Consider the following 25461-nt stretch of genomic DNA (forward strand, 5'->3'; position numbering starts at 1 on the left):
AAAAAGGAAAACATGATTAAGTTAAAATGTAGTTTTTGGCACTGGATATCCAGCCATATCCTTTTATTGAGATCTTGTAAAATGGAAAAAGACATGAGTTTTCTTTTTAAATACTTGACAGGAATCCTTTGCAAGAGCAAAAAACTGGGTAAAAGAACTCCAGAGGCAAGCAAGTCCCAACATTGTAATAGCTTTAGCAGGAAATAAGGCTGATCTAGCTAACAAAAGGGCTGTAGATTTTCAGGTAAGTTTTAGTTCTAATATTTTATCTGAAATTGTAGCTTTGCTAAAATAATATATAGCAGGGGTCCTCAAACTTTTTAAACAGGGGGCCAATTCACAGTCCCTCAGACTGTTGGGGGGCCGGACTATAGTTTGAAAGGCTGTTTCCAAGGGTGCTTGTCTACATATTGGTCTCGCGGCTGTTTCAGCCTTCTGGACATGGCTCCTTTAAGAGGCGAGGTTTCCAAGGAACGAGGAGGGTTACCATAGAAACAAGGAGTTGATGCTCCCGAGAGCTCGCACGGGAAGGTGAATTAGGGGGAAATGGGGGGATTCCCCCCTCCCCGTGGAGCTGCATGCAGGGGGTGTTGGTCAGTCTGGGGGCAAAAGTGAGAGGGGCGAGGAATTAAGTTGGCACTATGATCGAAGCTGGGCCCAATGTAGGGGAGACTGCGGGGTTAGTTTTGCCAGGCAAATTATTACACACACACCCGCTATCAAAGTGGATCCTGGGCGCTGCACTGCGCAGCAGTGGAGAAACAGGCAACAGAGCGACTGGCATGACGGAAGGAGGAGGAGCAGGGAGAAGAGAGGGAAAGCGTCCTCCTTCCCTTTGACCGGCTGCTCGATTGCCTGTTTCTCCATTGCAGCACAGCACCACGGACCTTGCCCCACCCGCCACCGCCCAGATGCCTTTGTTTCCCCCAAGCATTTCTTTGCCTCCCTGATTTTCAGCTCCATCGCATTTCTTGCTGTCATGTGCAGGGAAACAAAAGTTTGTGGGACTAAAAAAAGTTCAATCAATTCCAACTTTGTGAAAATCGTTTCTCTTTTTTGTGAGAAGTTGGACTTGATTGATTGAATTTTTGTTTTTTTAATCCCACAAACTTTTGTTTCCCTGCACACGACGGTGAGGAATGCGACGGAGCTGGAAATCAGGGAGGCAAAGAAATGCTTGGGGAAAGCAAGGGCACCGGCGGTGGTGGGTGGGACAAGCTTTTCTGCCCACAAAAACTTTGTCTTTGACGGCTGACGCCGAAAGGCAGAGAGAGAGCTGCTGGGAAGAAGCCAGTTGGCCCGGGAGTCGGAAATAGCCGTCCTCCCCCGCCCCACCCCTCCCCACCTGCCATCCCTAAATTGCATTGATAAAGGAGGGCAAGAAGCCCTGCCATGCCCGGCGAGGGGGGAAGAGACAGCAAGAGGAGCTGCGTCTCGTTCCACACGCCCCAATGAAAGGCAGCGGAAGCCCAGCCACTTTTCTTCCCTGCCCTCTCCGGCGCTGAAAGCTAAGTGTCATCTGCATACCCAGCCGCCCATTCATCCATCTCTCTCTGTGTTTCTGGGCTCACCCGTAGTCCATAGTCCACCACGTAGGCCGGGAAGGGCGCACCTGCGATGGGGTGGTGGGCAGTGGCGGCTGGGCATGCTTGGCAAACTGCTCAATGAACTCAGGCAGGCGGACGTAGAGCGCGTCTAGGCGGCAGACGTGGGCCAGGAGGGCAGCCTCGCTCGGTTGCAGGAACGGCAGGGAGGAGGAGGTGGAGGAAGGGCACTGGGCCGGGCCCATGGAGGGAGGGAGGGCCACCACTGCACCCACCTGCCCACAAAGAGGCCGTCTGGTTAGCTGCAGAGCGCCAGCAGCAGCTTGTGGACTATGGTGGCACTGCGCGGGAACCGGGCCTGAGCCCCTCTTTGCAAGAGCCCCAACAACGTCCCTGAGCTCCTTAGGGCAGAGCCAGCCCCAAGCGCTAGATCGACCCCCTGCGAAGCCCATTGTCTGCCAAGGAGCCCGGCTGAGGCCTCGCCCACTGCCCGCTGAGGCAGCTGGACTCCCAGTGACGGGATGGGGTCCTTCAGGCACTTAGCTTGACCACCTGTTTAGGACCTTCAGCCCCTCCCTCCGGACACCTTGTCAGAGTTGCCCTGGGGTTTTGCCTGCACTGACGTTGGTTGCTTGGAGAGGGTGGGGGGCGTTTAGAGGAACGTGGCATTGTGGCCCGCCGGCGGCCAGCAGAGCTGGACAGTGAGGAGGTTGGGGAGGAACTTGGGCCAGTCCTGGGGGCTGGGGAAAGCTTGGACGAGGGCTCTGCGTTGGAGGCAGAGAGGGAGATAGACAGCAGCGAGGCAGAGGAACAGCTGGAGCCCGTTCCCAGTGTGTGCATGCGCAGAGCTGCCAGAAGACGAGAACAATTAAGAAAGCAGGGTCGACTCGGGAGTAAGGCCACACCTTGGAGATAATTGGCCCCTCCCATAGGAAATAAAAGATGAGCAAACAGGGAGTGGGCTTTTGCAGGAAACAATTCGTTCATTCCGTGACTCTGAGAGACTCTGTTCCAAGTTTTGCCTTGTACTGTGGTTGGAAACAATTCACATGGCAGCTTGCCAAATGAGATAAGGTGTGTTGAGAAATATTCCTTTGAAAAACTGTTTGGACAAACGTTGCTGACTGTGAATGTATGTAATTCACAGTCGTGTAAATAAAAGAGGTTTTGCCAGTAATTCCTGCCTCCTGCTTGTTAAGGGAGCCTAGGTCAGAACATGTGGGCTGGATAAATTGCTTCGGCGGGCTGTATCTGGCCCGGGGGCTGTAGTTTGAGGACCCCTGATATATAGGAACGTGAAACACTATATTGTGTGCACAATTATTAGCCATGTTGTAGTTTGGAGAGGATTAAGTTTATTATTGAACAACTACAGTGCTCTCGGTCAATGCAAAATGTTAACCTCAAACCTGAATATTTAAGAAAGTAAAAGTGAGGTTTTGGCTTTCTTAGGAGAATATCTACCGTATTTTCCGGCATATAAGACGACCGGGCGTATAAGACGACCTCCGACTTTTCCTGTTAAAATATAGGGTTTGGGCTATACTCGCCGTATAAGACTACCCCTCTTCCAACGCACACTAAATAAAAATTAAAAAACATCAACTGGCTCACCCACAATGTAACAGCAGCAGTGCTAGACCCAAAATGGCCCCTGCAACAAGCAGGAACCTCACACAGCCACAAAAAGCCCCCCCCAAAAAACCAACTTTCACACTTTACACACACAAAATTCCACATACAGCTTTGTGAGATATTTTGTGTTTGTGTAGTTAGAGTGAAACACTACAGAAACACACTAAATCTCAGAAAGCTGCACAAATATTATTTTATTTTATTTTATTTTTATTTTTATATGAAAAGTAAAACTTCCTAAACTTTAAATGGCTAGGTCTAAAAAAGAACAACTAAAAAAAAACCCAATTAACTATTCTTTTTAAAGCTCCCAAAGGGGAAAAAAACTTACCCAATAGAACAGGGGTCTCCAATCTTGGCAACTTTAAGACTTGTAGACTTCAACTCCCAGAATTCCTCAGCCAGCTTTGTTTTGCTGGCTGAGGAATTCTGGGAGTTGAAGTCCACAACTCCCTGCCTGCTTGATTGCAGGCAGGGAGTGGCTTGCTGATGGAATGGATTCAGGCAAGCGAAGCAAGGCAAGCGTTGCGACTAGCAGCTAAGGTAAGCAAGCTGGAGGGGGAAAACTTTTTTCCTTTTACATGGCTCTGGCGATCCAAGCTGAGTTGCCTGATTAGCAGATCGTCAGAGCTTGGATCGCCAGAGCCATTTAAGGCTCGTCAGAGCCTTTCGGGCTGGTCTGCCTGGTTACAGGAGAACAACACCCGGCATATAAGATGACCCCCGACTTTTGAGAAGATTTTCATGTGTTAAAAAGTCGTTTTATACGCCGGAATGGTATGTGTGCATAATTATTGGGCAACTATTAGTGTGCAGAATTATTATTCAACTAAATAAAAAATGAAAATTTTTGCCCCTCTCATTTATTTGCATCTGTTAAAGTGAAAATAATAAACAACTCAAAATGTACAAATAAACATTTCTGACATTTCAAAAAAAAAAAATCAGTAACCAATATAGCCACCCTTCTTTTCAATAACAGTCATAAGCCTTCCATTCATGGAGTCTGTCACTTTTTTTAATCTGTTGATGATCAACTTTTTGTGCAGCAGCAACCATAGCCTCCCAGACACTGTTCAGAGAGGTGTACTGTTTTCCTTCACTGTAAATCTCCCATTTAAGAAGGGCCCACAAGTTCTCAATAGGGTTTAGGTCAGTTGAGGAAGGGGGCCATGCCATTATTCTGTCATCTTTAAGGCCTTCAATGCATGCGATGGAGCATTGTCCTGCATAAAAATCATGGTTTTCTTGAAAGATGCAGACTTTTTCCTGTACCACTGCTTGAACAAAGTGTCTTCTAAAACTGGCAGTAGGTTTGGGAGTTGATTTTAAGTCCATCTTCAACCCCAAAAGGTCCAACTAGCTCATCTTTCATAATACCAGCCTATACCAGTACCCCATATCCATCTTGCTGGCGTCTGAGTCGAAGTGGAGCTCTGTGCCCGTTACTGATCCAGCCACGGGCTCATTCAGCTAATTCGTCAAGAGTCACTCTCATCAGTCCATAAAACCTTTGAAAAATCTGTCTTCAGGTATTTCTTGGCCCAGTCTTGCCATTTCAATTTGTGTGTCTTGTTCAATGGTGGTTGGGTTTCAGCCTTCCTTACCTTGGGCATGTCTCTGAGCACTGAACACCTTGTACTTCTGGGCACTCCAGGTAGGTTGCAGTTCTGGAATATGACAGCACTGGAGGATAATGGGTTCCTGGTAGATTCACGTTTGATGCTTCTCAAATCTTTGGCAGTTAATGTGTGTCTTTTTTTCTCAACTCGTTTCTTGCGACTCTGTTGACTATTTGCAACAAAACGTTTTATGGTTCTGTGATAACGCCCCAATATCATAGCAATTTCAAGAGTGCTGCATCCCTCTGAAAGACTTTACAATTTTTGACTTTTCAGAGTCAGTTAAATCTCTTTTTTGGCCCATTTTGTCTGAGGAAAAGAAGCTGCCTAATAATTACGCACACCTTGATATAGGGTGTTGATCTCTTTAGGCCACACCCTCCCTCATTACACAAATACACATCACCTCATATGCTTATATCCACTAAGCATTCAGGTTTATACAGCTTGGAGGTGGAAAACATGCATAAAAATGGTGTTATGGTCAAAATGCTCACTTGCCTAATAATTGTGCACACTGTGTATAGTCAAAGTATTACTTTGGAAGGATTCTGCTAGTTAGATCTTTATTTTGTGGTTCATATTGTGAATATTTTTAAGTCATCATTCACCTTCTAAAACATCTAAATCCACTTACCAACGTAAAAATAAAATCTGGAATGACAATGACAATGGTTGGGAAGCAAATGGCTGTCCCAAAGGTGCTTTTTCAAAAGGCAACTGGACTTTCTTTTGGTTTTTTCCCCTTGAAGACATTTCACTTCTCAGTCAAGAAGCTTCTTCATTTCTGACTGAATGGTGGAGAATGGAAGGTTTTATATTCCTTGCAGTCATCTGGTTGTTAGCACTCTCTCTGACAGTTGTTGAGGCCACTTTGAGGTTTATCTGTGCCCTCAGGGTCAACTGAATAATGTAAATGGGTGTGAAACCTTAGAACTGCTCAGTCCAGTTGCCTTTTGAAAAAGCATCTTTGGGACAACCATGACCTGCATGACTGAGAATCTCAATAGACATGAAGCAAATGGTTCTAATTATTTATGCCAACAGAGTAGTACAAAAAGAACTATCAATTTTCCCTCATTATTAAGCAACATGATCATATTTGGTACAATAATTTCAATTGATTGTAGCTGCCAGATGAAATTGAAGAGTGTAACTCATGTTATACTATCACTACGTATTTCCAAAGAGAAAGCTAATAGTATATGTAGTCTTGGATGCTACCAGAAGTTCAAAAGCCTGGGTGTACACTGTTTAGTTTATGTAACATGTATTAGTTAATATGTTTGAATAAATAAAATACTACATTTGGACTGTGGAGGCCATAATTTAAATTGTCAGATAGTCTTGGAGTACATGGGATGATTTTGGTCAATCCTTAAACTACTTAACAGGTTTATTACAAGATGAAATGTGAGAATATCTACAGTCAGGTTCGTATATATGGGACAATAATAATTTTTTTGACATTTGGCCACTGTATACCACCACACTGAATTTGAAATGAAACATTCAAGTTTATATACAGGTGAAACTCGAAAAATTAGAATATCGTGCAAAAGTTCATTTATTCCAGTAATGCAACTTAAAAGGTGAAACTAATATATGAGATAGACTCATTACATGCAAAGCGAGATAGTTCAAGCCTTGATTTGTCATACTTTTGATGATTATGGCTTACAGCTCATGAAAACCCCAAATTCACAATCTCAGAAAATTAGAATATTACATGAAATCAATAAAACAAGGATTGTACATAGAACAATATCGGACCTCTGAAAAGTATAAGCATGCATATGTACTCAATACTTGGTTTGGCTCCCTTTTGCATCAATTACTGCCTCAATGCGGCGTGGCATGGATGCTATCAGCCTGTGGCACTGCTGAGGTGTTATGGAAGACCAGGATGCTTCAATAACGGCCTTCAGCTCTTCTGCATTGTTCGGTCTCATGTCTCTCATCTTTCTCTTGGCAATGCCCCATAGATTCTCTATGGGGTTCAGGTCAGGCGAGTTTGCTGGCCAATCAAGCACAGTAATCCCATGGTCATTGAACCAGGTTTTGGTACTTTTGGCAGTGTGGGCAGGTGCCAAGTCCTGCTGGAAAATGAAGTCAGCATCCCCATAAAGCTCGTCTGCGGAAGGAAGCATGAAGTGCTCCAAAATCTCCTGGTAGACAGCTGTGTTGACCCTGGACTTAATGAAGCACAGTGGACCAACACCAGCAGATGACATGGCTCCCCAAATCAACACAGACTGTGGAAACTTCACACTGGACTTCAAGCATCTTGCAGTGTGTGCCTTTCCATTCTTCCTCCAGACTCTGGGTCCTTGGTTTCCAAATGAGATGCAAAAGTTGCTCTCATCAGAAAAGAGGACTTTGGACCACTGAGCAACAGACCAGTTCTTTTTGTCTTTAGCCCAGGTAAGACGCTTCTGACGTTGTTTGTTGTTCAGGAGTGGCTTGACAAGAGGAATACGACATTTGAAGCCCATGTCCAGGATCCGTCTGTGTGTGGTGGCTCTTGATGCACTGACTCCAGCCTCTGTCCACTCCTTGTGAAAGTCCCCAACACTTTTGAATGGCCTTTTCCTGACAATCCTCTCCAGGCTGCGGTCATCCCTGCTGCTTGTGCACCTTTTTCTTCCACACTTTTCCCTTCCACATAACTTTCTATTAATGTGCTTTGATACAGCACTTTGGGAACATCCAACTTCTTTTGCAATTACCTTTTGAGGCTTTCCCTCCTTATGGAGGGTGTCAATGATGGTTTTCTGCACAACTGTCAGTTCAGCAGTCTTTCCCATGATTGTGATTCCTACTGAACCAGACTGAGAGACCATTTAAAGGCTCAGAAACCCTTTGCAGGTGTTATGGCTTAATTAGCTGATTAGAGTGGGACACTTTGAGCCTAGAATATTGAACCTTTTCACAATATTCTAATTTTCTGAGATTGTGAATTTGGGGTTTTCATGAGCTGTAAGCCATAATCATCAAAATTATGACAAATCAAGGCTTGAACTATCTCGCTTTGCATGTAATGAGTCTATCTCATATATTAGTTTCACTTTTTAAGTTGCATTACTGGAATAAATGAACTTTTGCACGATATTCTAATTTTTTGAGTTTCACCTGTAGAATCTATATAAATTCTATATAGGCAGAGCTGTAACCATATCTGTAACTTCTAACAATTTCCCTTGTTGGCAGTTGTGTCTTCTAATAAGTATAATGCCTTAATTAGAATCTATTTTTCTTTATCCTTTGATCACCTACTTTCAAATTTTAGCTTTGGAATAGTGAGCATTTATAGGTCCTGAGAAGAAATAATTCAGCAGCCCCATATTTCATTTCTACTTCACCCAGTTAAAGTAGTGCTTTCTTGGTCTATGTATTTTTGCTCATTTGTGTAGGTGTCACTGCAAACCTTTAAAAATATATTCTTTTGCTGACAGCATTGATCTGATTAAACTAGTCAGGTTAAAATTTGATCTTTAAACACAGTTCTAGCTGCAGACAATACTTACACTTTATATAACACAGAACTACTCCAAGAAAAATAAATGGGCATTTTAAATTTACAGGAAGCACAGTCTTATGCAGATGACAACAGTTTATTATTCATGGAGACATCAGCTAAAACATCAATGAATGTAAATGAAATATTCATGGCAATTGGTAAGTAAACTATTACTTAGAGCAGGAGTGTCAAACTTGATTTCATTGAGGGCCTCATCAGGGTTGTATTTGACCTTGGAGGGCTGGTGTGTGTGTGTGGCTGGGGGTGGGCGTGCCCGGGGTGGGCGTGGCCATGGTGGCTGACACAGGCTCAAGATGCATTTTTCCTCTTCTTTCTTTCCACAGTTCACTATAACCATTTTCCTATCTCTTCTACCAGATGTTACTGGCAAACATATATTACTTATACTTCATACTCCACTAAACTTTTTATTTCTAAATTTATACCCTATTGTTTAATAGTAAATAGCTTTTCCAGGCAGAAAAGCTATTTATACTATTGTATTTTTATTATTCAACTAATAATAAAAATACAATAGCATAAATAACATATTACAAGCTCTAACAGCAAGGGTGAATTTCCAGGATAGTAAATAGAAATGGCTGTCAGTTATAGATTGTTGATCGTAGATTAAATGGACCTGCAGTATGTAAAATCTGGCATCAAACTATAGTATTAACATAGGATATTGCTTGTTTTCTATCCAGATCAGGCACTTACTTGAGGCCACATAATTGTAATCCAGTCCTGCAGCACTCTGCCGGCTGAAAACAGGCTGCGCAGAGGCCCCGCACGGCCTGTTTTAGGCCAGCAGTGTGCTGCTGGAGGCCGGGGAGGTCGAAAACGGGCCACGTGGGGGCCGCATGGCCCCCCCCGCAGCCCGTTTTGGCCAGCAGAGGCACTACGGGCTGGTCCTTTGATATTTCCAGGCCACCCTGTGGGCCAGATTTAAGCACCCTGCGGCCCGCCTCTGGCCTGTGGGCCTTGCGTTTAACACCCCTGACTTAAGAGGAACAGTTTTAAAACATTTGTGTGACACATTTAAGACAGAGCAGTCATCAAAATCATCAAACTAGAGTGGAAAATAGACAGTCTGAGCTCTGATTTCTGCTTTATAGTAATAATTTGTCATTCTTAATCATAAAATATAGGGTAGTTTTATACAAATTGCAGCTATTTACAAATTGATAGTCTTTAAAAAGTATTGATAGAATGTAGAGTGTTGAAATAAAAAGATTCGCAAAGATAAAGTTCACTTTGTACATGTAACTTAATTTATCTTTAATGAAGCACTTTTGTTTATTCATGAAATTTATTTGCCGCCCATCTCGTATCCAATGACTCTGGGTGGCTTACAGCATAAAGACATTAAAACATTGAAAAACATCAAAATAAACAATCATAGAAACACAGCAGATAATATCATTAACAAATAAAATCATTAACACCAGATGGGAAAGGAGGGAGCTGGACACACAGTGGATGGGGAGGTGGGATTAAGTTTTAATTAGTCAACCACCTCCAATATTAAGCTCCCCCATTGGGTCCCCAAGCCATCTGGCAGAGCCAGGTCTTAAAGCTCTTATGGATTGTCAGGAGGGTGGGAGCCAATCTCACCTCAGGGGGTATGATGTTCTAGAGGGCAGGAGCCACGGCAGAAAAGGCTCTTCTCCGGGAGCCTGCCAGCCAAAATTCCTTGGCTGACGAGATCCGCAGTATGCCCCCTCTGCCAGTGCGGGTGGGGTGGGCCAGGCCAGTCCCATTGGGGTGAGACAATTCCTCAAGTAGCCTGGATCCATGCCATGCAGGGCTTTAAAGGTGATAACCAACACCTTGAATTGCACCGGCAACAACACTGGCAACCAGTGCAGCTTGCAAAGCAGTGGTGTAACATGGGCCACTCTAGGGGACCTAAGAACTACCCGTGCCACTGCACTCTGTGCCAGCTGTAGCTTCTGAATGCTCTTCAAGGGTAGCCCCATGTAGAGTGCATTGCAATAGTCCATACGTGAGATGACTAGGGCTTGAGTGACTGAGCGCAGGGATTCCTGATCCAGGAAAGGCCACAATGGGCACACAAAACAAAGTTGTGTAAAGGCTCTTCTAGCTGTGACTGCCACAGTCACAGTGGACAATGAACCAACATTTATTAAAAGATAAAGAATATAGACAAATGCTAGAAAGAGAATTGATACTATTTTTTACGGTAAATAAAAAAGACACATCGTTACAAAACCTGTGAGACACCACAAAAGCTTATATACGTGGATTAAAAATAGCGTATACGGCTAGAAAAAATAAGAAAATTTCAACAAGAGAAACTACAGGAAGAACTTAAAAAAGTGGAATTTGAACTACCAAAAGAGCCCCAAAATAGTAAGATAAAAGAAAAAAGAGACTTTATAAAACACAAACTTAATCTGACTGCACAAGAAGAAATGGCACAGAAAATTAAGTTGGCAAAACAAATTTTTTTTGAGCACGCGAACAAAACAGGACATTGGTTAGCACATAAACTAAAAAAAAAAAGGAAAAAGAATAATACATCAATTACAAGATGAAAGAGGGGCGATATAGTACAGAAGGGAAGAAAAAAAATAATACAAAAATTCTTTACAAAGCTATATTCTCAGGATGATATAGCAGAGGATAAAATCAAACAATATATAGAGACAGTGAATATGAATAAAATCACAGAAGAGCAAAGAGAGATGCTAAATGGGCCAATAATCACAACAGAATTAGGGGTTGCATTGAAAAAACAAAAAAATAACAAATCACCAGGCCCAGATGGAATCCCTGTCGAGTTATACAAAAATACACAAGAAACATTAGAATGGATAATATTAGAAATATTTAATGAAGCTCTTGACAAGGCCAAATTACCAATAACATAGACTTAAGCATTTATTACCCTTATTCCAAAAGAGGACACAGATCATCAACAAATCAAAAACTATAGACCCATTTCACTATTAAATACGGACTATAAAATATTTGCATCAATAATATCAGAAAGAAAAGAATCTTGAACGAACGCATCCACTCAGACCAAAACGGCTTCTTAACAGGACAACAGATAAAAAACAATATGAGGATTACAATGAACACACTAGAGTATTACGAAGCACATCCTGAAAAACAAGCTGCACTGGTTTTCCTAGATACCCAAAAAGTATTTGACAATTTAAATTGGAAATTTATTGTTACGCAACTAAAAATTATGAAATTTGGGGGGAAATTTGAAAAGATGGTAGAAAAAATCTATACTAATCAAACAGCCAAAGTAATAATGAATGATGACATTACAAAAAAAATTGACATAACAAAAGTAGTAAGACAAGGATGCCCGCTTTCTCCTCTTCCATTCATCCTAACCAGGGGTGGGTTCTAAATTTTTTTACTACTGGTTCTGTGGGCGTGGCTTATTTTGTGGGCGTGGCTTGGGTAATGTGACGGGGGCGTGACCAACTTTTTTTTTTTTTTACTTTTACTTTTAAAAGCATTTTTCCTACAACCTTAAGAGGTTGCAGAAAACAATGCTTTTAGAAGCTTCTGACAATCAGGCAAATCTGCTGGGATCGCCAGAAGCTTTTAAAGGGATTTTTTTTCCTACAACCTCCTTGGCTGAGGAGGTTGCAGGAAAACATGCTTTTAGAAGCTTCTGACAATCAGGCAAATCTGCTGGGATCGCCAGAAGCTTTTAAAGGGATTTTTTTTCCTACAACCTCCTCGGCTGAGGAGGTTGCAGGAAAACATGCTTTTAGAAGCTTCTGACGATCAGGCAAATCTGCTGGGATCGTCAGAAGCTTTTAAAGGGATTTTTTTTTCCTACAACCTCCTCTGGCTGAGGAGGTTGCAGGAAAACATGCTTTTAGAAGCTTCTGACGATCAGGCAAATCTGCTGTGATCGCCAGAGGCTTTTAAGGGGATTTTTTTTCCTACAACCTCTTCAAAAAATCCCTTTAAAAACCTCTGACGATCCAAGCTGAGTTGCCTGATCGCCAGAAGCTTCTAAGAGCATTTTTTTCTGCAACCTCTTCAAGCTTCTGCCTTTTCAAGGCAAAAAAGGGCGAGGGGGGAGACACATACGTGTGGCAGTGAGATATTCCACAGCTCAAACCTTCCCCCGCCGGAAACCTGGGAAGGTTCCCCCTCTCTAAACAAACAACTCCTGGAAATTGGAGAAACAGTGGCAGGGCAGGAAAGTCTCGCCCAGCGAGGAAACAGACTGGATTTCGGCGGAAACACAGCTCGGTTTAAGGTTAAGGCAGGGCAGAGGGGATGGCGATGGGGGGTGGGGGGGCAGCCTTTCCAACAAGCAAAGTCAATGGGGGTGGGGGAAAGCCGGATTCACTTAAGTTAACAACCATGTGAATCACACCTCCCTGCCTAGCCTAACACAACACACACATACATATCCAAGAGACCCTCTCCCCAGGCGAGAGAGACCCAATCCTGACAGAGCCAAGACAGGCAGGGAAGCCAGCAGCACAAATGTTTGGGCAACCCGTCCTTTTTTTGGGAGGGGGCGGATCTTTACAAAGAAAAGGAATGCAGATAAGGCAGGTTTAAAGACCCCTCAGCTGCAAAGCCAGGGGCATCCCCTGGAAGTCCCAGTCATTGGAGATCCTGGGCCCCCACCCCCAACAAGCCAATCCACAGGCTCGGATTCCCGCCCACCCCCCTTCTCCCCGCGAGCCACACAAAACGTGGGTCGAGCGTCAGAATCCCCAACTCGCACCTGGTTTTGCAAAAGCCCAGTTGGATAGGACCCCCCACGTCCACCTTCCCCACTCCCTCCGCTGGTTCCCTGGTGGCGTAGGTGCAGCAGCCCTGGCTGGGGAAAGGAGGCTCCGGCTGTGAGGCCACTTTGCAAAGGCGCACCTGCGTTGCGCGGCGCCTCCTGCGCTCTCACCTGTTGGATCTACCCGGACGACATCACCGCTGTCGCCGCTGCAGCCACCGGAGCCCGTCTGGCACTGGCGGGGAACTTTTTCAAACTTGGCCCGGCTCCGCGGAGGAAATGCGGCGCGCATCTCGCGCCCTCTGCTGGCTCTTCGACCCGGCCGGAGCCCGGGAAGCCCCCGTGGAAAACTCGCCGTCTTTGCCCTGCGGGTTCCGCACAACGGCCCTCGCAGGTAGACCCAGGGCCCTAGGAAGGTCATGGGGATGCTGGGCCCCGCGCAACCAGGCGAGTCGTGTTGGGCGTGGGCGCATCGCGGGGGTGGCGGCCTCTGGGGCAAGTTTCGCCTTCTGCTCTGCTCCCATGTGTCTGGGGCGGATGGCTTATCCCTCGGTCGGGCCGGCTAAGAGACAACGTTCCTCCTCCTGCCAGCCTCCCTCGAGCTCAGCTCCGAGCAGCATCCAGCCAGCCATACCTGGCTTCTCCCTGCGGCAGCCCACGTGGATCCCAGGCAGCGGAACTTCGGGGCCTTTCCTCATGGTGGCGGTGACGAGGCAGGCAGGCAGCCGGGTGCACGGGAGTGACTGGCGGCAGCACTCCTGGCTGGCAAAGGGCGGAGTCCCGGGGCTGCATGCGGTCAATGACGGTGGGTGGGGTAAACGAACGGCGACCGGGCCAGGAACTGGTTTGGGGGCGTGGCCAGCCAATCTTATTACCGGTTCTCCGAACTATTAAAATTTTTTACTACCGGTTCTTGCGAACCGGTGCGAACCGGGAGCAACCCACCACTGATCCTAACCCTAGAGACACTTCTGATAAAAATTAGAGAGGATCAAGATATAAAAGGCTTAAAAATCAAAAAAGAAGAGTACAAAGTCCAAGCATTTGCGGATGACTTAGTATTCATATTAGAAGAACCATTACAATCTGGACCTAAATTAATTCATAAAGTAGAAGAATTTGGCGAGGCAGCGGGGCTTAAATTAACAAAAATAAAACAAAAATAATAACAAAAAATCTCACAAAAAAGCAAGAGAGCGAATTGGAAGAAAGAACAAATATGCAAGTAACTAAGAAAATATCTAGGAATTTGGCCAATGGCCAAATGTTTGTCAATTAAGGAAGATAATTATGACAAACTATTACAACAAATAAAAAAAGATTTAGAAAATTGGAAAAAATTACAATTGTCACTTATTGGGAGGATTGCATCTATCAAAACGAACATATTACTGAGAGTATTATACTTATTCCAAGTTATACCAATAAAACCAGGGAAAACATTTTTTGAAGATCTAAATAAATTAACCACAAAATATATTTGGCAAGGGAGAAAACCTAGGATCAAATTAAAACTATTTTAGGACACCAAAGACAAAGAAGGCTTCACATTACCAGAGTGGGAAATATATTATCAGGCAGCAGCATTAATTTGGCTTAAAGATTGGATTGAACTAAAAAATAGGGTCTTGGCTGTAGAAGGCCACGATCTACAATTGGGATGGCATGTGTTTCTATGGGACGAAAAACAAAAATCACACAGTTCTTTCCAAAGACATATAATTAGGAGTGCCTTATTACAGACCTGGCAAAAAATAATAAAAAAAATCACTATACAAAAATTCCAAATTGGTTGTCCAAAATGGAAGCGCTGAAATATCCAAATTTAACAGACATAAAGTAATAAGATATAAGGATTTGATAAAGGAACAGGGAAATTTGAAAACCAAACAAGAATTCGAAGACCAGGGTATAGATATAGACTGGTGGACATACACACAAATTCAGTCCAAATATAGAAAGGATATAAAACTATATGAATTTCAAAATGAGGAGCAGGAATTAGATAGAATTTTACAGGGCATGGAAGAAAAACTAATTAGCAAAATATACAAATATTTATTGAGATATAAATGGAAGATGAGGTGGTCAAAGAGACGATAAGCTGGGCAAAAAATTTTGGGTACAATATAGAACTGGAGAAATGGGAAAAATTGTGGGAAACAAATGTGAAATTGACCATGTCAGCGGCATACAAGGAAAATCAGTACAGGATGTTTTATAGATGGCATCTCCTGCCGGTGAGACTCGCCAAGATGTTTCCAAATACGTCACCGATTTGCTGGAAATGTAAGAAATCTTATGGAACATATTATCATTTATGGTGGATGTGTGCATCTGCAAAAAAATATTCGACTAAAATCAAAAAGTAGCTTGAAGAGATAACTCAACACCATATAGACTGGAAACCGGAACTATTTTTATTGTTAATACTCTCCAGAAACTATACCAAAGAAATACAATATTTAATTTTACATATAACGGCAGCCAGGATAACATATACACAGAATTGGAAAAGCAACACTATACCAAAAGAGGAAGAGGTGATAAGGAAAGTCTTGGATTGTGCAGTGATGGACAAATTGGCGAAAGAGATAAAAGAAAAAGATGAAACGGAATATTATTTAATATGGAATAAATGGTATAAATGGCTAGAGGTCAGGAACAGTAAGTAAGAAGGATTACTAAATGCCACTAAACAGACAATATATGTAAAGTAATATATAGATACAATAATATGTATAACAGATAAAGAAATATATACAGTACATAAATAAGGAACAAGGGAACTACAAATATAAATATATGTAAAGATGGGGAGGGGAAAAACGTGAATTTTAAAAGAAGACCAATATGAAACTGTTGTAAAATGGAAAGTTATGTTTTGTGTGTGTTTGTTTTGTTTTTAAAGAAAAAAAAATAGTAAAAATTATTAAAGAAAAAAAATAAAGATGCTAGTCTTGGAGCTCCATGCACCCAAAGCCACTTGGTCTTGCCAGGGTTCAGCCGAAGTCTGTTGTCCCCCATCCAGGCCCTCACAGCCTCCAGACAGTGCGAGAGAGCAGCCACAGCATCACTTGGGTCACCAAGAGTGGAGATATAGAGCTGAGTATCATCAGCATACTGATGATACCTCAACCCATGGTGATGGATGATCTCACCCAGAGGCTTCGTGTAGATGTTAAAGAGGAGTGCAGAGAGTACTGACAACTGCAGCATGTCACAGAATAGTGGCCGGGGGATAGATCTCTCACTCTCTATTAACACCGATTGGGACTGGCCTTGGAGAAAGGAGCCAAACCAGCGCAAGACATTGCCGCCCAGCCCCAGCCTCTGTAACCAGCCCAAAAGGATACCATGGCTAATGGTATCGAAGGCCGCTGAGAGGTCGAGAGTGAGGATGGTTGCACTACTCGCATCCCACTCTTGCTAGAGGTCATCAACAAGTGCGACCAATGCTGTTTCTGTCCCATAACTGGGCCTGAATCCTGACTGAAAGGGGTCCAGATAATCCATTTCATCCAGGACCCTCTGAAGCTGCCAGACCACCACCTTTTCCACAATCTTCCCTAAAAAGGGAAGATTGGAAACTGCACAGAAGTTGTCCAGGTAGGTGGGATCAACTGATAGATATTTGAGGAGGGGGCAAACCAGGGCCTCCTTAAAAGGCCCTATAAACATCCCCTCCTGAAGTGATGTATTACTCATTGCTTGAACCCACCTGCTAGTCACTGTCCTGGAGGCTTTCACCATCCAGGAGGCAAAAGGATCTAACTGGCAGGTGGTGGCACTGACAGCATCGAGGACCCTGTTCACTTCATCAGGACCAACAGAGTCAAACTGTTTCTAGATGGAAACAGACCTCTCCCCGGGCATCTCACATGGATCTGCTTTATGCATGGGTTCAAACTGAGAATGAATATGAGTGACTTTGTCCGTCAGATGTTGAATAAATTCCTCCGCATGGCCCTGAAGATGATCGCACGAGCCCTCCCATCCCAGGAAGGATTGTGTGACCCGGAACAGGGCCGCTGGGCAACACTCTACAGACACAATAAGAGTGGAGAATAATGCTGTTTCGCCGCTCTTACCACCATGAGATAGGCCTTGATAGCGGCTCTTAAGTTGTGTCTGGTTGGCGTCATCCTTTGTTTTCTTCCAGCAATGCTCTCAGCATCTGTTAAACCTTTTCAAAACCCGCAACTCCTCCAGGAACCATTTCTAGGTAAAAAATACAGTATTTTCTCATGATGCTATATGAGTGATAGTTTATGGCCCCATAAATCATGATAAGTCGAGGAAAATTTAGATTTATTAGATAGAGCACATGATTAATAAATGTATTAAAAACGTTAGATCTGAAGGCTGCTATACATGTGGAATGGAATTCAAGCTTAGCTGTATGTAGAATGAGGCCTAAAGTAAAGCCTTAATTTGGCGTAACTTATTCATTAGTCATACTTGAACTGGCTCGAGACTAAGCCCAAATCCAAAGTTATATTTAATTCTAATATCTGTGAATACATGTTAGCTCAGTTTTTACTGAATGTGACAAAATCAACTCATTTTGATAATGTTTACTGTATTTTGTTCAGTTGATTGAAGGCTCTGTTGGAAAGCATTCCAGCGAAGTGTTTACTTTAAAACTTGCCCTCAGTAGTCTTCAGTACTGAGCTGTCTTTTATGTTTTGCTGTCTATACTTCAAAAACAGCGCAATCCTATATTATTAAGAGTTAGAAAATTAGAACTAAAAGTAACCCTGAAAGTTAAGAATTTATGAAGCAATGAAATTAATTTGAATGGGATTTAAACCAAGCATGATTTATTATTTTGTTACCACGAAACTGTTAATTTATTTTCCAATTTTGCAGTATTTATGTTTTCAGGGATCTCAGCAGTTTATACAGAAAGATTGACTCATTGAACACATTGTGCTAAGCCATGATTTCTTTTCAACATAGTTTTTTAAGCAAGTCACAGTGAACCATAATAGGCAAGCCATTTTGAAGTAGCTCCATAATCTTTCAGGAACACTGCCACCTTGATGTTGTCTGAATGATATTTGGATTCCAGATCTTCTCAGATCTCTTTCAATGTTTTAAGCACTGTTCTATACCTATTATAAGTAAAGTTTATTCTTGTAAGCACAGACTACAAGGATTTTAAAGAAAATTTTGAAGAAGAAATTCATGGACTCTGACTGGGTAGATGCAGGTGCGGTGATGGAGGCAGGTCTTGAGAGTGTTATCTGGGAGGAGTTTGACCTGGTGACCCCCGAAGACATGGACAGGATTCTGGGTAGACTTAGCGCGACCACATGTTTATTGGACCCGTGTCCCTCCTGGTTGGTGCTTGCTTCCCGGGAGGTTACACGAGGCTGGCTCCAGAGGATTATCAACGCTTCTTTGAGTGAGGGTTACTTTCCCGCCGCCTTGAAAGAGGCGGTGGTGAGGCCCCTCCTCAAGAAGCCCTCCCTGGACCTGGCTGTTTTAGCAAATTATCGTCCAGTCTCCAACCTCCGCTTCGTGGCGAAGGTTGTTGAGAGTGTGGTTGCGCGACAGTTCCCCCAGTACCTGGATGAAGCGATTTATCTTGACCTGTTCCAGTCGGGCTTCAGACCCAGGTACAGCACGGAAACGGCATTGGTCGCATTGGTTGATGATCTCTGGAGGGCTCGGTACAGGGGTTGTTCCTCTTTCCTGGTCCTATTAGACCTCTCAGCGGCTTTTGATACCATCGACCATGCTGCGCTGGTTGGAGGGGTTAGGGGTGGGGGGCACCGTGTTGTGGTGGTTCTCCTTCCTCTCTGACCAGTCGCAGTTTGTGTTGACGGGGGGTCAGAGGTCGACCTCGAGGCGCCTTATATGTGGGGTGCCACGGGTCGGTCCTCTCACCCCTTTTGTTCAACATTTATGTGAAGCCGCTGGGTGAGATCATCGTGGTTTTGGGGTGCAGTACCATCAGTATGCTGATGACACTCAGCTGTACATCTCCACCCCGGACCATCCCAATGATGCCCTTGACGTGATGTCCCGGTGTCTGGAGGCCGTGCGGATCTGGATGGGGAGAAACAGGCTCAAGCTCAAGCCATCCAAGACCGAGTGGCTGTGGTTTCCGACATCCCGATATAGTCAGTTGGTGCCATCTCTGACTATTGGGGGTGAGTCGTTGGCCCCCGCGGAGAGGGCTCACAACTTGGGTGTCCTCCTGGATGCACGGCTGTCCTTAGAAGAACATGTGACGGCCGTGGCCAGGGGGGCTTTCTATCAGGTTTGCCTGATTCGCCAGTTGCGTCCCTTTCTGGATCGGGACTCCTTGCGCACGGTCACTCATGCCCTCGTCACTTCCCGCCTGGACTAATAATGCTCTCTACATGGGGCTCCCCTTGAAGAGCACCCAGAGGCTCCAACTGGTCCAGAATGCGGCCGCGCGGGTGATTATGGGAGTGTCATGGCGAGCTGCACTAGCTTCCGGTGGTCTTTTGGGTGCGATTCAAGGTGTTGGTTACCACCTTTAGAGCGCTCCATGGCTTAGGACCTGGATATCTACGAGACTGCCTTCTGCCGCCAAGAGCCTCCCACTGGCCAGTATGCTCCCACAGAGAGGGGCTCCTCAGGGTGCCGTCGGTCAAACAGTGTCGACTGTCGGCCCCCAGCGGGAGATCTTTCTCTGTGGGAGCACCTGCCCTCTGGAACGAGCTCCCCCCGGAGATACGGACAATCCCGGACTTACGAACTTTTCGCCGGGCCCTAAAGACTTTCTTATTTCACCAAGCTGGGCTGGCCTAATTTTTAAATTTTTTAAATTGTTTAATTTTAATCTGAATTTTAATGGGGTATTTAAACTGTTGGGCCAAATTATTTCATTTATTTTAAATTGCTTTTAAATTTTGTATTTTGTGTTTTTACCTTTGGCTGTTCACCGCCCTGAGTCCTTCGGGAGAAGGGCAGTATATAAATTTAAAAATAAATAAAATAAATAAATAAAATAAATGTGTGCTTCCTATAAAAATAAATATGGTGTGAAATATATAGCATAGTTATTGGAGCTAGCTGCTGGTAGAGCCAAGTTAAAACAAGGTATACTCCATAAGCACTATGTGAGGACCAGGTGAACCTCATCAATTATGTGGAAGGTTAGCCAGAAAAAAATGCAATTATGTACTGTATATTCAACTATGCTGACTATGGTATACAGTTCTGTTAGCTATGAATATACACAGGAAATGCTTTTTTAAAAAAATGCTATTTTTACTATTTTTTTTATAGCTAAAAAGTTGCCGAAGAATGAACCACAGAATGTAGGAGCTAACTCTAGTAGAGGAAGAGGAGGAGTAGATCTTACTGAACCAACACAACCAACTAAGAGTCAGTGTTGTAGCAACTAAACTTTCAGCTGCTTTAAACTGTCTTGAATATAATTCCGCTTCCTCTAACTAGTTAATAACAATGGAATAATTTGGACTGTTTAACCTGGCCCAATACAGCTTCTAAAAACAAGGAGACTTATGAAATAGTTGTTTCTAATACAGAATGATTTTGTCCTAATTTTTAATAACATGAATGTATCACTGGCTGTTACGTTTCAACAACGGGATGAGATGGAGTGGAGAAGGAAGCTGGATAAACCTGCTTCAGTTGAGAGGTTTATAACTGGATCACATGTTATTAGGAATAAAGACTTAACTACTCCATGAATCTGCCACTAACCAGTTAGTTCCTCAAGTGTTGGATATTGGTTACTGTTAAAGTGTAATGAATAGAATTTGGCTTCTCCATTTGTGGTATGGCAAAAAAGAGAGAGGACTAATTTACCTTCTGAATTTCCTGTAAGCTTATTCTCAGTATTTATGCAAAATGTGTGGGTAATTACCATTTAAATATACATTCCACAGTTTCATGATTTAAGTGAAATATGTACAACATTAACAATTTTATTGATCCCATGCTTGCAGAACAATTAGTTTTTAGTTGTTACACTATATATAAATTTGTCAAAACAGTTTAAAATTAAAGTCAAGCTTCAAAGATTTTTTCCTGCTTTTAAAATGTCACAACCAAATGAATTGAACTTCTGATGCAGCAAAACATCTTTCCTTTCCTCTTGCGACATGTTACAAAAACTAGGTAGCTGATTTTGATTTTAATCAGTGTTGACCATTAACACAATTACCTTTTCCCTAAGGATAAAATTGGTCAGGGCACTAACGATTACGTACATTCAACTTGATTTTAAATTGGGATGTTAATGTACTGTAAATAGGGTACTGCACTGTAGTCTACATCTGTTTAATACTCTACTGTTTAAGAGGTGCTTAAAAGTATACAATGTGTACAGTTACTTCAAAGAGCTAACATTTCATTTTCCTCAGATTGCAAGGGGGATTAAGTTCTTCCTTCATGGATAGTATAGTAATAAATGATGCTACTGTACCTGTAACATAAGTACTACTATCTGTCTGTAATGAATTCTGCAACACTGTTTTCCCAAGTCCATTTTATTTTGACCTGTCCAGTATATTGCACTAATTCTTTATTTTCATTATATGAAAACTACAAAGTATCAGAAAAGATCATTTAATCTATTTAAATGTTGAACTGATAGCAAAAACTTACATGTGCAGATGTAAATTTTCAGTAATTTGGGCTTAGCAAGGAAAATGTCAATTCATCAATGTTTAGTTTTATATTGAGGTGCTCAGGTTTGAATAAAGTGGTATAAAAAGGAAATGATAGTAATCATTCTTTTTAAACAAGTGTTTATTTTTGTGTATTATGTCAGAGTTTCTTACTCAGTTTTTCCCCATAAGCACATCCGTGCTAAATAAAATTGGGTATGTTATCACATCCATTTAAGAGAGCTAGCAGAACAGAAACTTTTCTAGAACTTGCTTTAAGAGCAGCTTTTACTACGGTAGGTGTTTAGTAATATACTTTGCTGCAAGATTATAAAATATCCTAGAATCTGTTTCTGAATCTTCAGATATCTGTAAAAAAAATCATGACTAGATGCCAAGTTCCTCTGCATTTTTGTTATTTTCTTTTTGAACTACTTTGGTGCCTACTGGAGTGTTTTCTTTTGAAGATGTAGCAACACTAAATGATGTTTCTAAAGAATTTCCTGATAGTTACCCTTCTGTAGAAATAGTACAACAACATGACTGGATTGCTACTTTCTCTTCTTTTCCATTGTTAATTGGGAACCTCAACTGAAAACTTGATTCAGTTTCCTCTTCATTACCTAAATCTGATTAAGGAAACAATCATTTATTTATTTATTTATTTATTTATTCGATTTATATGCCGCCCTTTTCCGGAGACTCAGGGCGGCTTACAATGCGTTAAGCAATAGCCTTCATACTTTTGTATATACCTGCTTAGTAGGGCTTTTGCGCCCCCCCCCCCAGCGGTGTTCTTTTTTATACAAAGTCAGCTTATTGCCCCCACAAACCGGGTCCTCATTTTACCTACCTTGACAGGATGGAAGGCTGAGTCAACCTTGAGCCTGGTGAGATTTGAACTTGCAGTAATTGCAGGCAGCTGGTGTTACTTAACAGTGCTTTAGTCTGCTGTGCCACCAAGGCTCATGATTCATATACCATGAATAGAATTGATCTTCCAAAGATAACTTTGAAGCTTTGTGTATACAATTTTTTATCAATTGGGAATGTTGATATTTTGCTAAATAAGCAGAAAACAAAGTTAATCATACAAACTTACTTTTATCCAAAACTTCCCAAAGTCCATTAGGTGCTATAATAAGAAATTGACATGAGTTATCAACAGAGAAGAGATTGTAAGTGGTAGGGGAATAACTGTTTACTTCATCTTTGAATATTATTAGTCCTTCAAGCTCATTACTGCTGATAGATCCACCATTCTGAAGAACCCATGTCCTTTCTACAATAAGTGAAGTGTTCTTTTGTAAGCCAATAGTTATTTCCATTTTTGCATAAAACTATGAACTAAATTTAAAACATTCCTTGTATAATGTTGAGGATGATTTATCAAACAGATTTTGGTTTCAAGTATTGTTTGTACTGTACCAGTTATCTCTCTAATAACGCAAATACTGCTTTTTCAACATAGCAGTATAGATGTGTAACAATCTGAATACAGTACTGTAGTGCTAAACTTCAGTGTGTATTTGGGTACATGTCCTATATTATAACCCCTCATGGTTCCAAGTCAAATGCTGATTTTTAAAACCATTTAAAGTGTTTTCACTTTGGCTTCCGGTGAAAAGATGGCCAACTGACTACACGTTCAGGGAGGGATCCCTGAAGGGTTTTTTCCTGGGCTGTAGCTTTTTCAACTACCAACAGAAGGAACTGACATTCCTTTACTTCAGGGGTCCTCAAACTTTTTAAACGGGGCCCATTCACGGTACCTCAGACTGTTGGGGGGGACACTATAGTTTGAAAGGCTGTTTCCAAGGGTGCTTGTCTGCATGTTGGTCTCGCGGCTGTTCCAACCTTCTGGACACGGCTCCTTTAAGAGGCGAGGTTTCCAAGGAACGAGGAGGGGGCGGTTACCCTAGAGACAAGGAGTTGATGCTCCCAAGAGCTCGCATGGGAAGGTGAAGAATTGGGGGGAAGTGGAGGGATTCCCCCCTCCCCGTGGAGCTGCTTGCAGGGGGTGTTGGTCAGTCTGTGGGCAAAAGTGAGAGGGGCAAGGAATTAAGTTGGCAGCACGATCGAAGCTGGGCCCAGTGTAGGGGAGACTGCGGGGTTATTCTCCATAACAGTTGGAAACAGCAGTCAGGAATGGGTTAACTCCGTCTTTCTTTAGCTGGACTGAGTCTGCAATTTGCTAAAACCACGCCCCTTCCTGTTGCCTCCCAGCTTTTTGACTCAGTCTAGTCTGGACAGGACATGTTTTTTTGAGCTAATCCTTCCTGATTATCTTTTTCCAATCGTTTGGTGACTAGAGATAATTCCTTTACATTCCAGCATGTAAGGCTTTTGCCTGCGATCGCTGAGGGCTGCGGAGGCAGCAGGGGACTGCCGGCTGGCAGATCCATCTGAGCAGCACTCACAAGCTTAGCTCCGAACCGCTGACCCAGGGGTTTGTATTTACCACCCATTTCAGCGTCAGTTGAGCTACGGAGACTGCTGCGGAGGCGTGGGTGGCGTGCATGCGCATAGCTCCGCAGTGCAAGTATTTTACAGCGCAATGAACAATCCCGCGCTAATTACAGGTTCTCTGGGGAGCACCCTGTTATTAAGACCAGCTGCCTGCAATTACTGCAGGTTCGAATCTCGCCAGGCTCAAGGTTGACTCAGCCTTCCATCCTTTCTAAGGTAGGTAAATTGAGGACCCAGTTGTGGGGGCAATAAGCTGACTTTGTATAAATATACAAAAGGATGAAGGCTATTGCTTAGCGCATTGTAAGCCGCCCTGAGTCTCCGGAGAAGGGCGGCATATAAATCAAATTAAAAAAAACAAAAACAAAAACTAAAGAGACAGCGGAGGAGGCAATCTGCCCCCGCATTTCCTCCTAAGTTCCCACGGTACAGGGCAGTGCTCATGAGCTGGGCTCCAAAACACTGGCCCTAGGGACACGCAGCCGGGGATTTCGGCTTTGGTTGGAGGCGAACAGCAGGGCGGTGAGTACAAAATGAGCGGAGACCCTGCCCTTCGCCTGGGAGGCTTCGTTTGCAGCAAGGGCTACTACGCCCGGCCTGCCTCTCTAAATTTCAAGATGGCGGCTGTCAGATAAGGGCGCAACACCCGCATGGCGGGAAGCCTGATGCGCATGCGCTCAGCAGGGGAGAGAGAGGAAAGGCCTTCGGAGGGGATGCCTTCTAAGCGAAAGGTCCACCATTCCTCCAGTAAACCTCACAAGAAGCTGCCTAGGGCTGAAGAGAGAAGGCACAAGGCCATGGAGAGAGCTATTAATAAAGCTCAGCAAGCGGCAGAGAAAAAAGCCAAACAGCTCCGAGGTTTGGAGCTGGGGGTCCTCAAATCCTGCATCCTCAATCCTTCCACAGCAGGATGATCCCCTTGAAGGGCCATCAACAGCAACTTGGTCTCCAGATGGAGCCATGGAGCTGCCCATTGATCCCCCTGGCAACAGGGATTTGCTGTTTGGCATGGCACCACAACCAGAGATTATCTGTGAACAACCTGTAGGACAGGGAAGCTCCTCTGCTGAGGCGACCTTTACTCCCATGGCCGCAGGATTGTGACCAGAGGAAAATGTTGAGGCCCAGATCCCGGCCTCTATGGGAACCTTGATATCTGCAGCCATAAGGCAAGGCATTGCAGCGGGTCTCCAACAAAGAGCAGTGTTGATGGTCCCTTGACTTTCCCAGGGTCCAGGATTATGAGCAAGATCTGATTTATTCCCAGCCACTCTCCAGTCAGGATTCCCTCTCGGGTGAAGAGATG

General features: G+C 43.5%; 2 protein-coding genes across 4 annotated transcripts in view; one reads left to right on the top strand and one right to left on the bottom strand.

Moving 5' to 3' along the window:
* The window catches only part of RAB5A (RAB5A, member RAS oncogene family), a 100913-nt gene that overhangs the window by 33543 nt on the left and 41909 nt on the right, over window positions 1–25461 (top strand). For 2 of the 3 annotated variants that reach the window (XM_070944486.1, XM_070944488.1), the window contains exons 4-6: window positions 122–244; window positions 8386–8479; window positions 20338–20436. In XM_070944486.1, the coding sequence (XP_070800587.1) occupies window positions 122–244; window positions 8386–8479; window positions 20338–20436 (316 nt within the window). Of the gene's footprint in view, window positions 1–121; window positions 245–8385; window positions 8480–20337; window positions 20908–25461 lie in introns of those variants that run through there. The other variant, XM_070944489.1, reaches the window with a different exon arrangement.
* PP2D1 (protein phosphatase 2C like domain containing 1) lies at window positions 21889–24213 on the bottom strand. Its single transcript, XM_070944545.1, is given in 5 exon segments — window positions 21889–21978; window positions 21981–22332; window positions 22653–22958; window positions 22960–23033; window positions 24148–24213. Coding segments are annotated over 5 exon segments (888 nt in total).

This window comes from Pituophis catenifer, unplaced genomic scaffold (assembly GCF_029215685.1).
Source record: "Pituophis catenifer annectens isolate HBS135680 unplaced genomic scaffold, rPitCat1.0.hap2 SCAF_5, whole genome shotgun sequence".
Lineage (NCBI taxonomy): Eukaryota > Metazoa > Chordata > Lepidosauria > Squamata > Colubridae > Pituophis > Pituophis catenifer.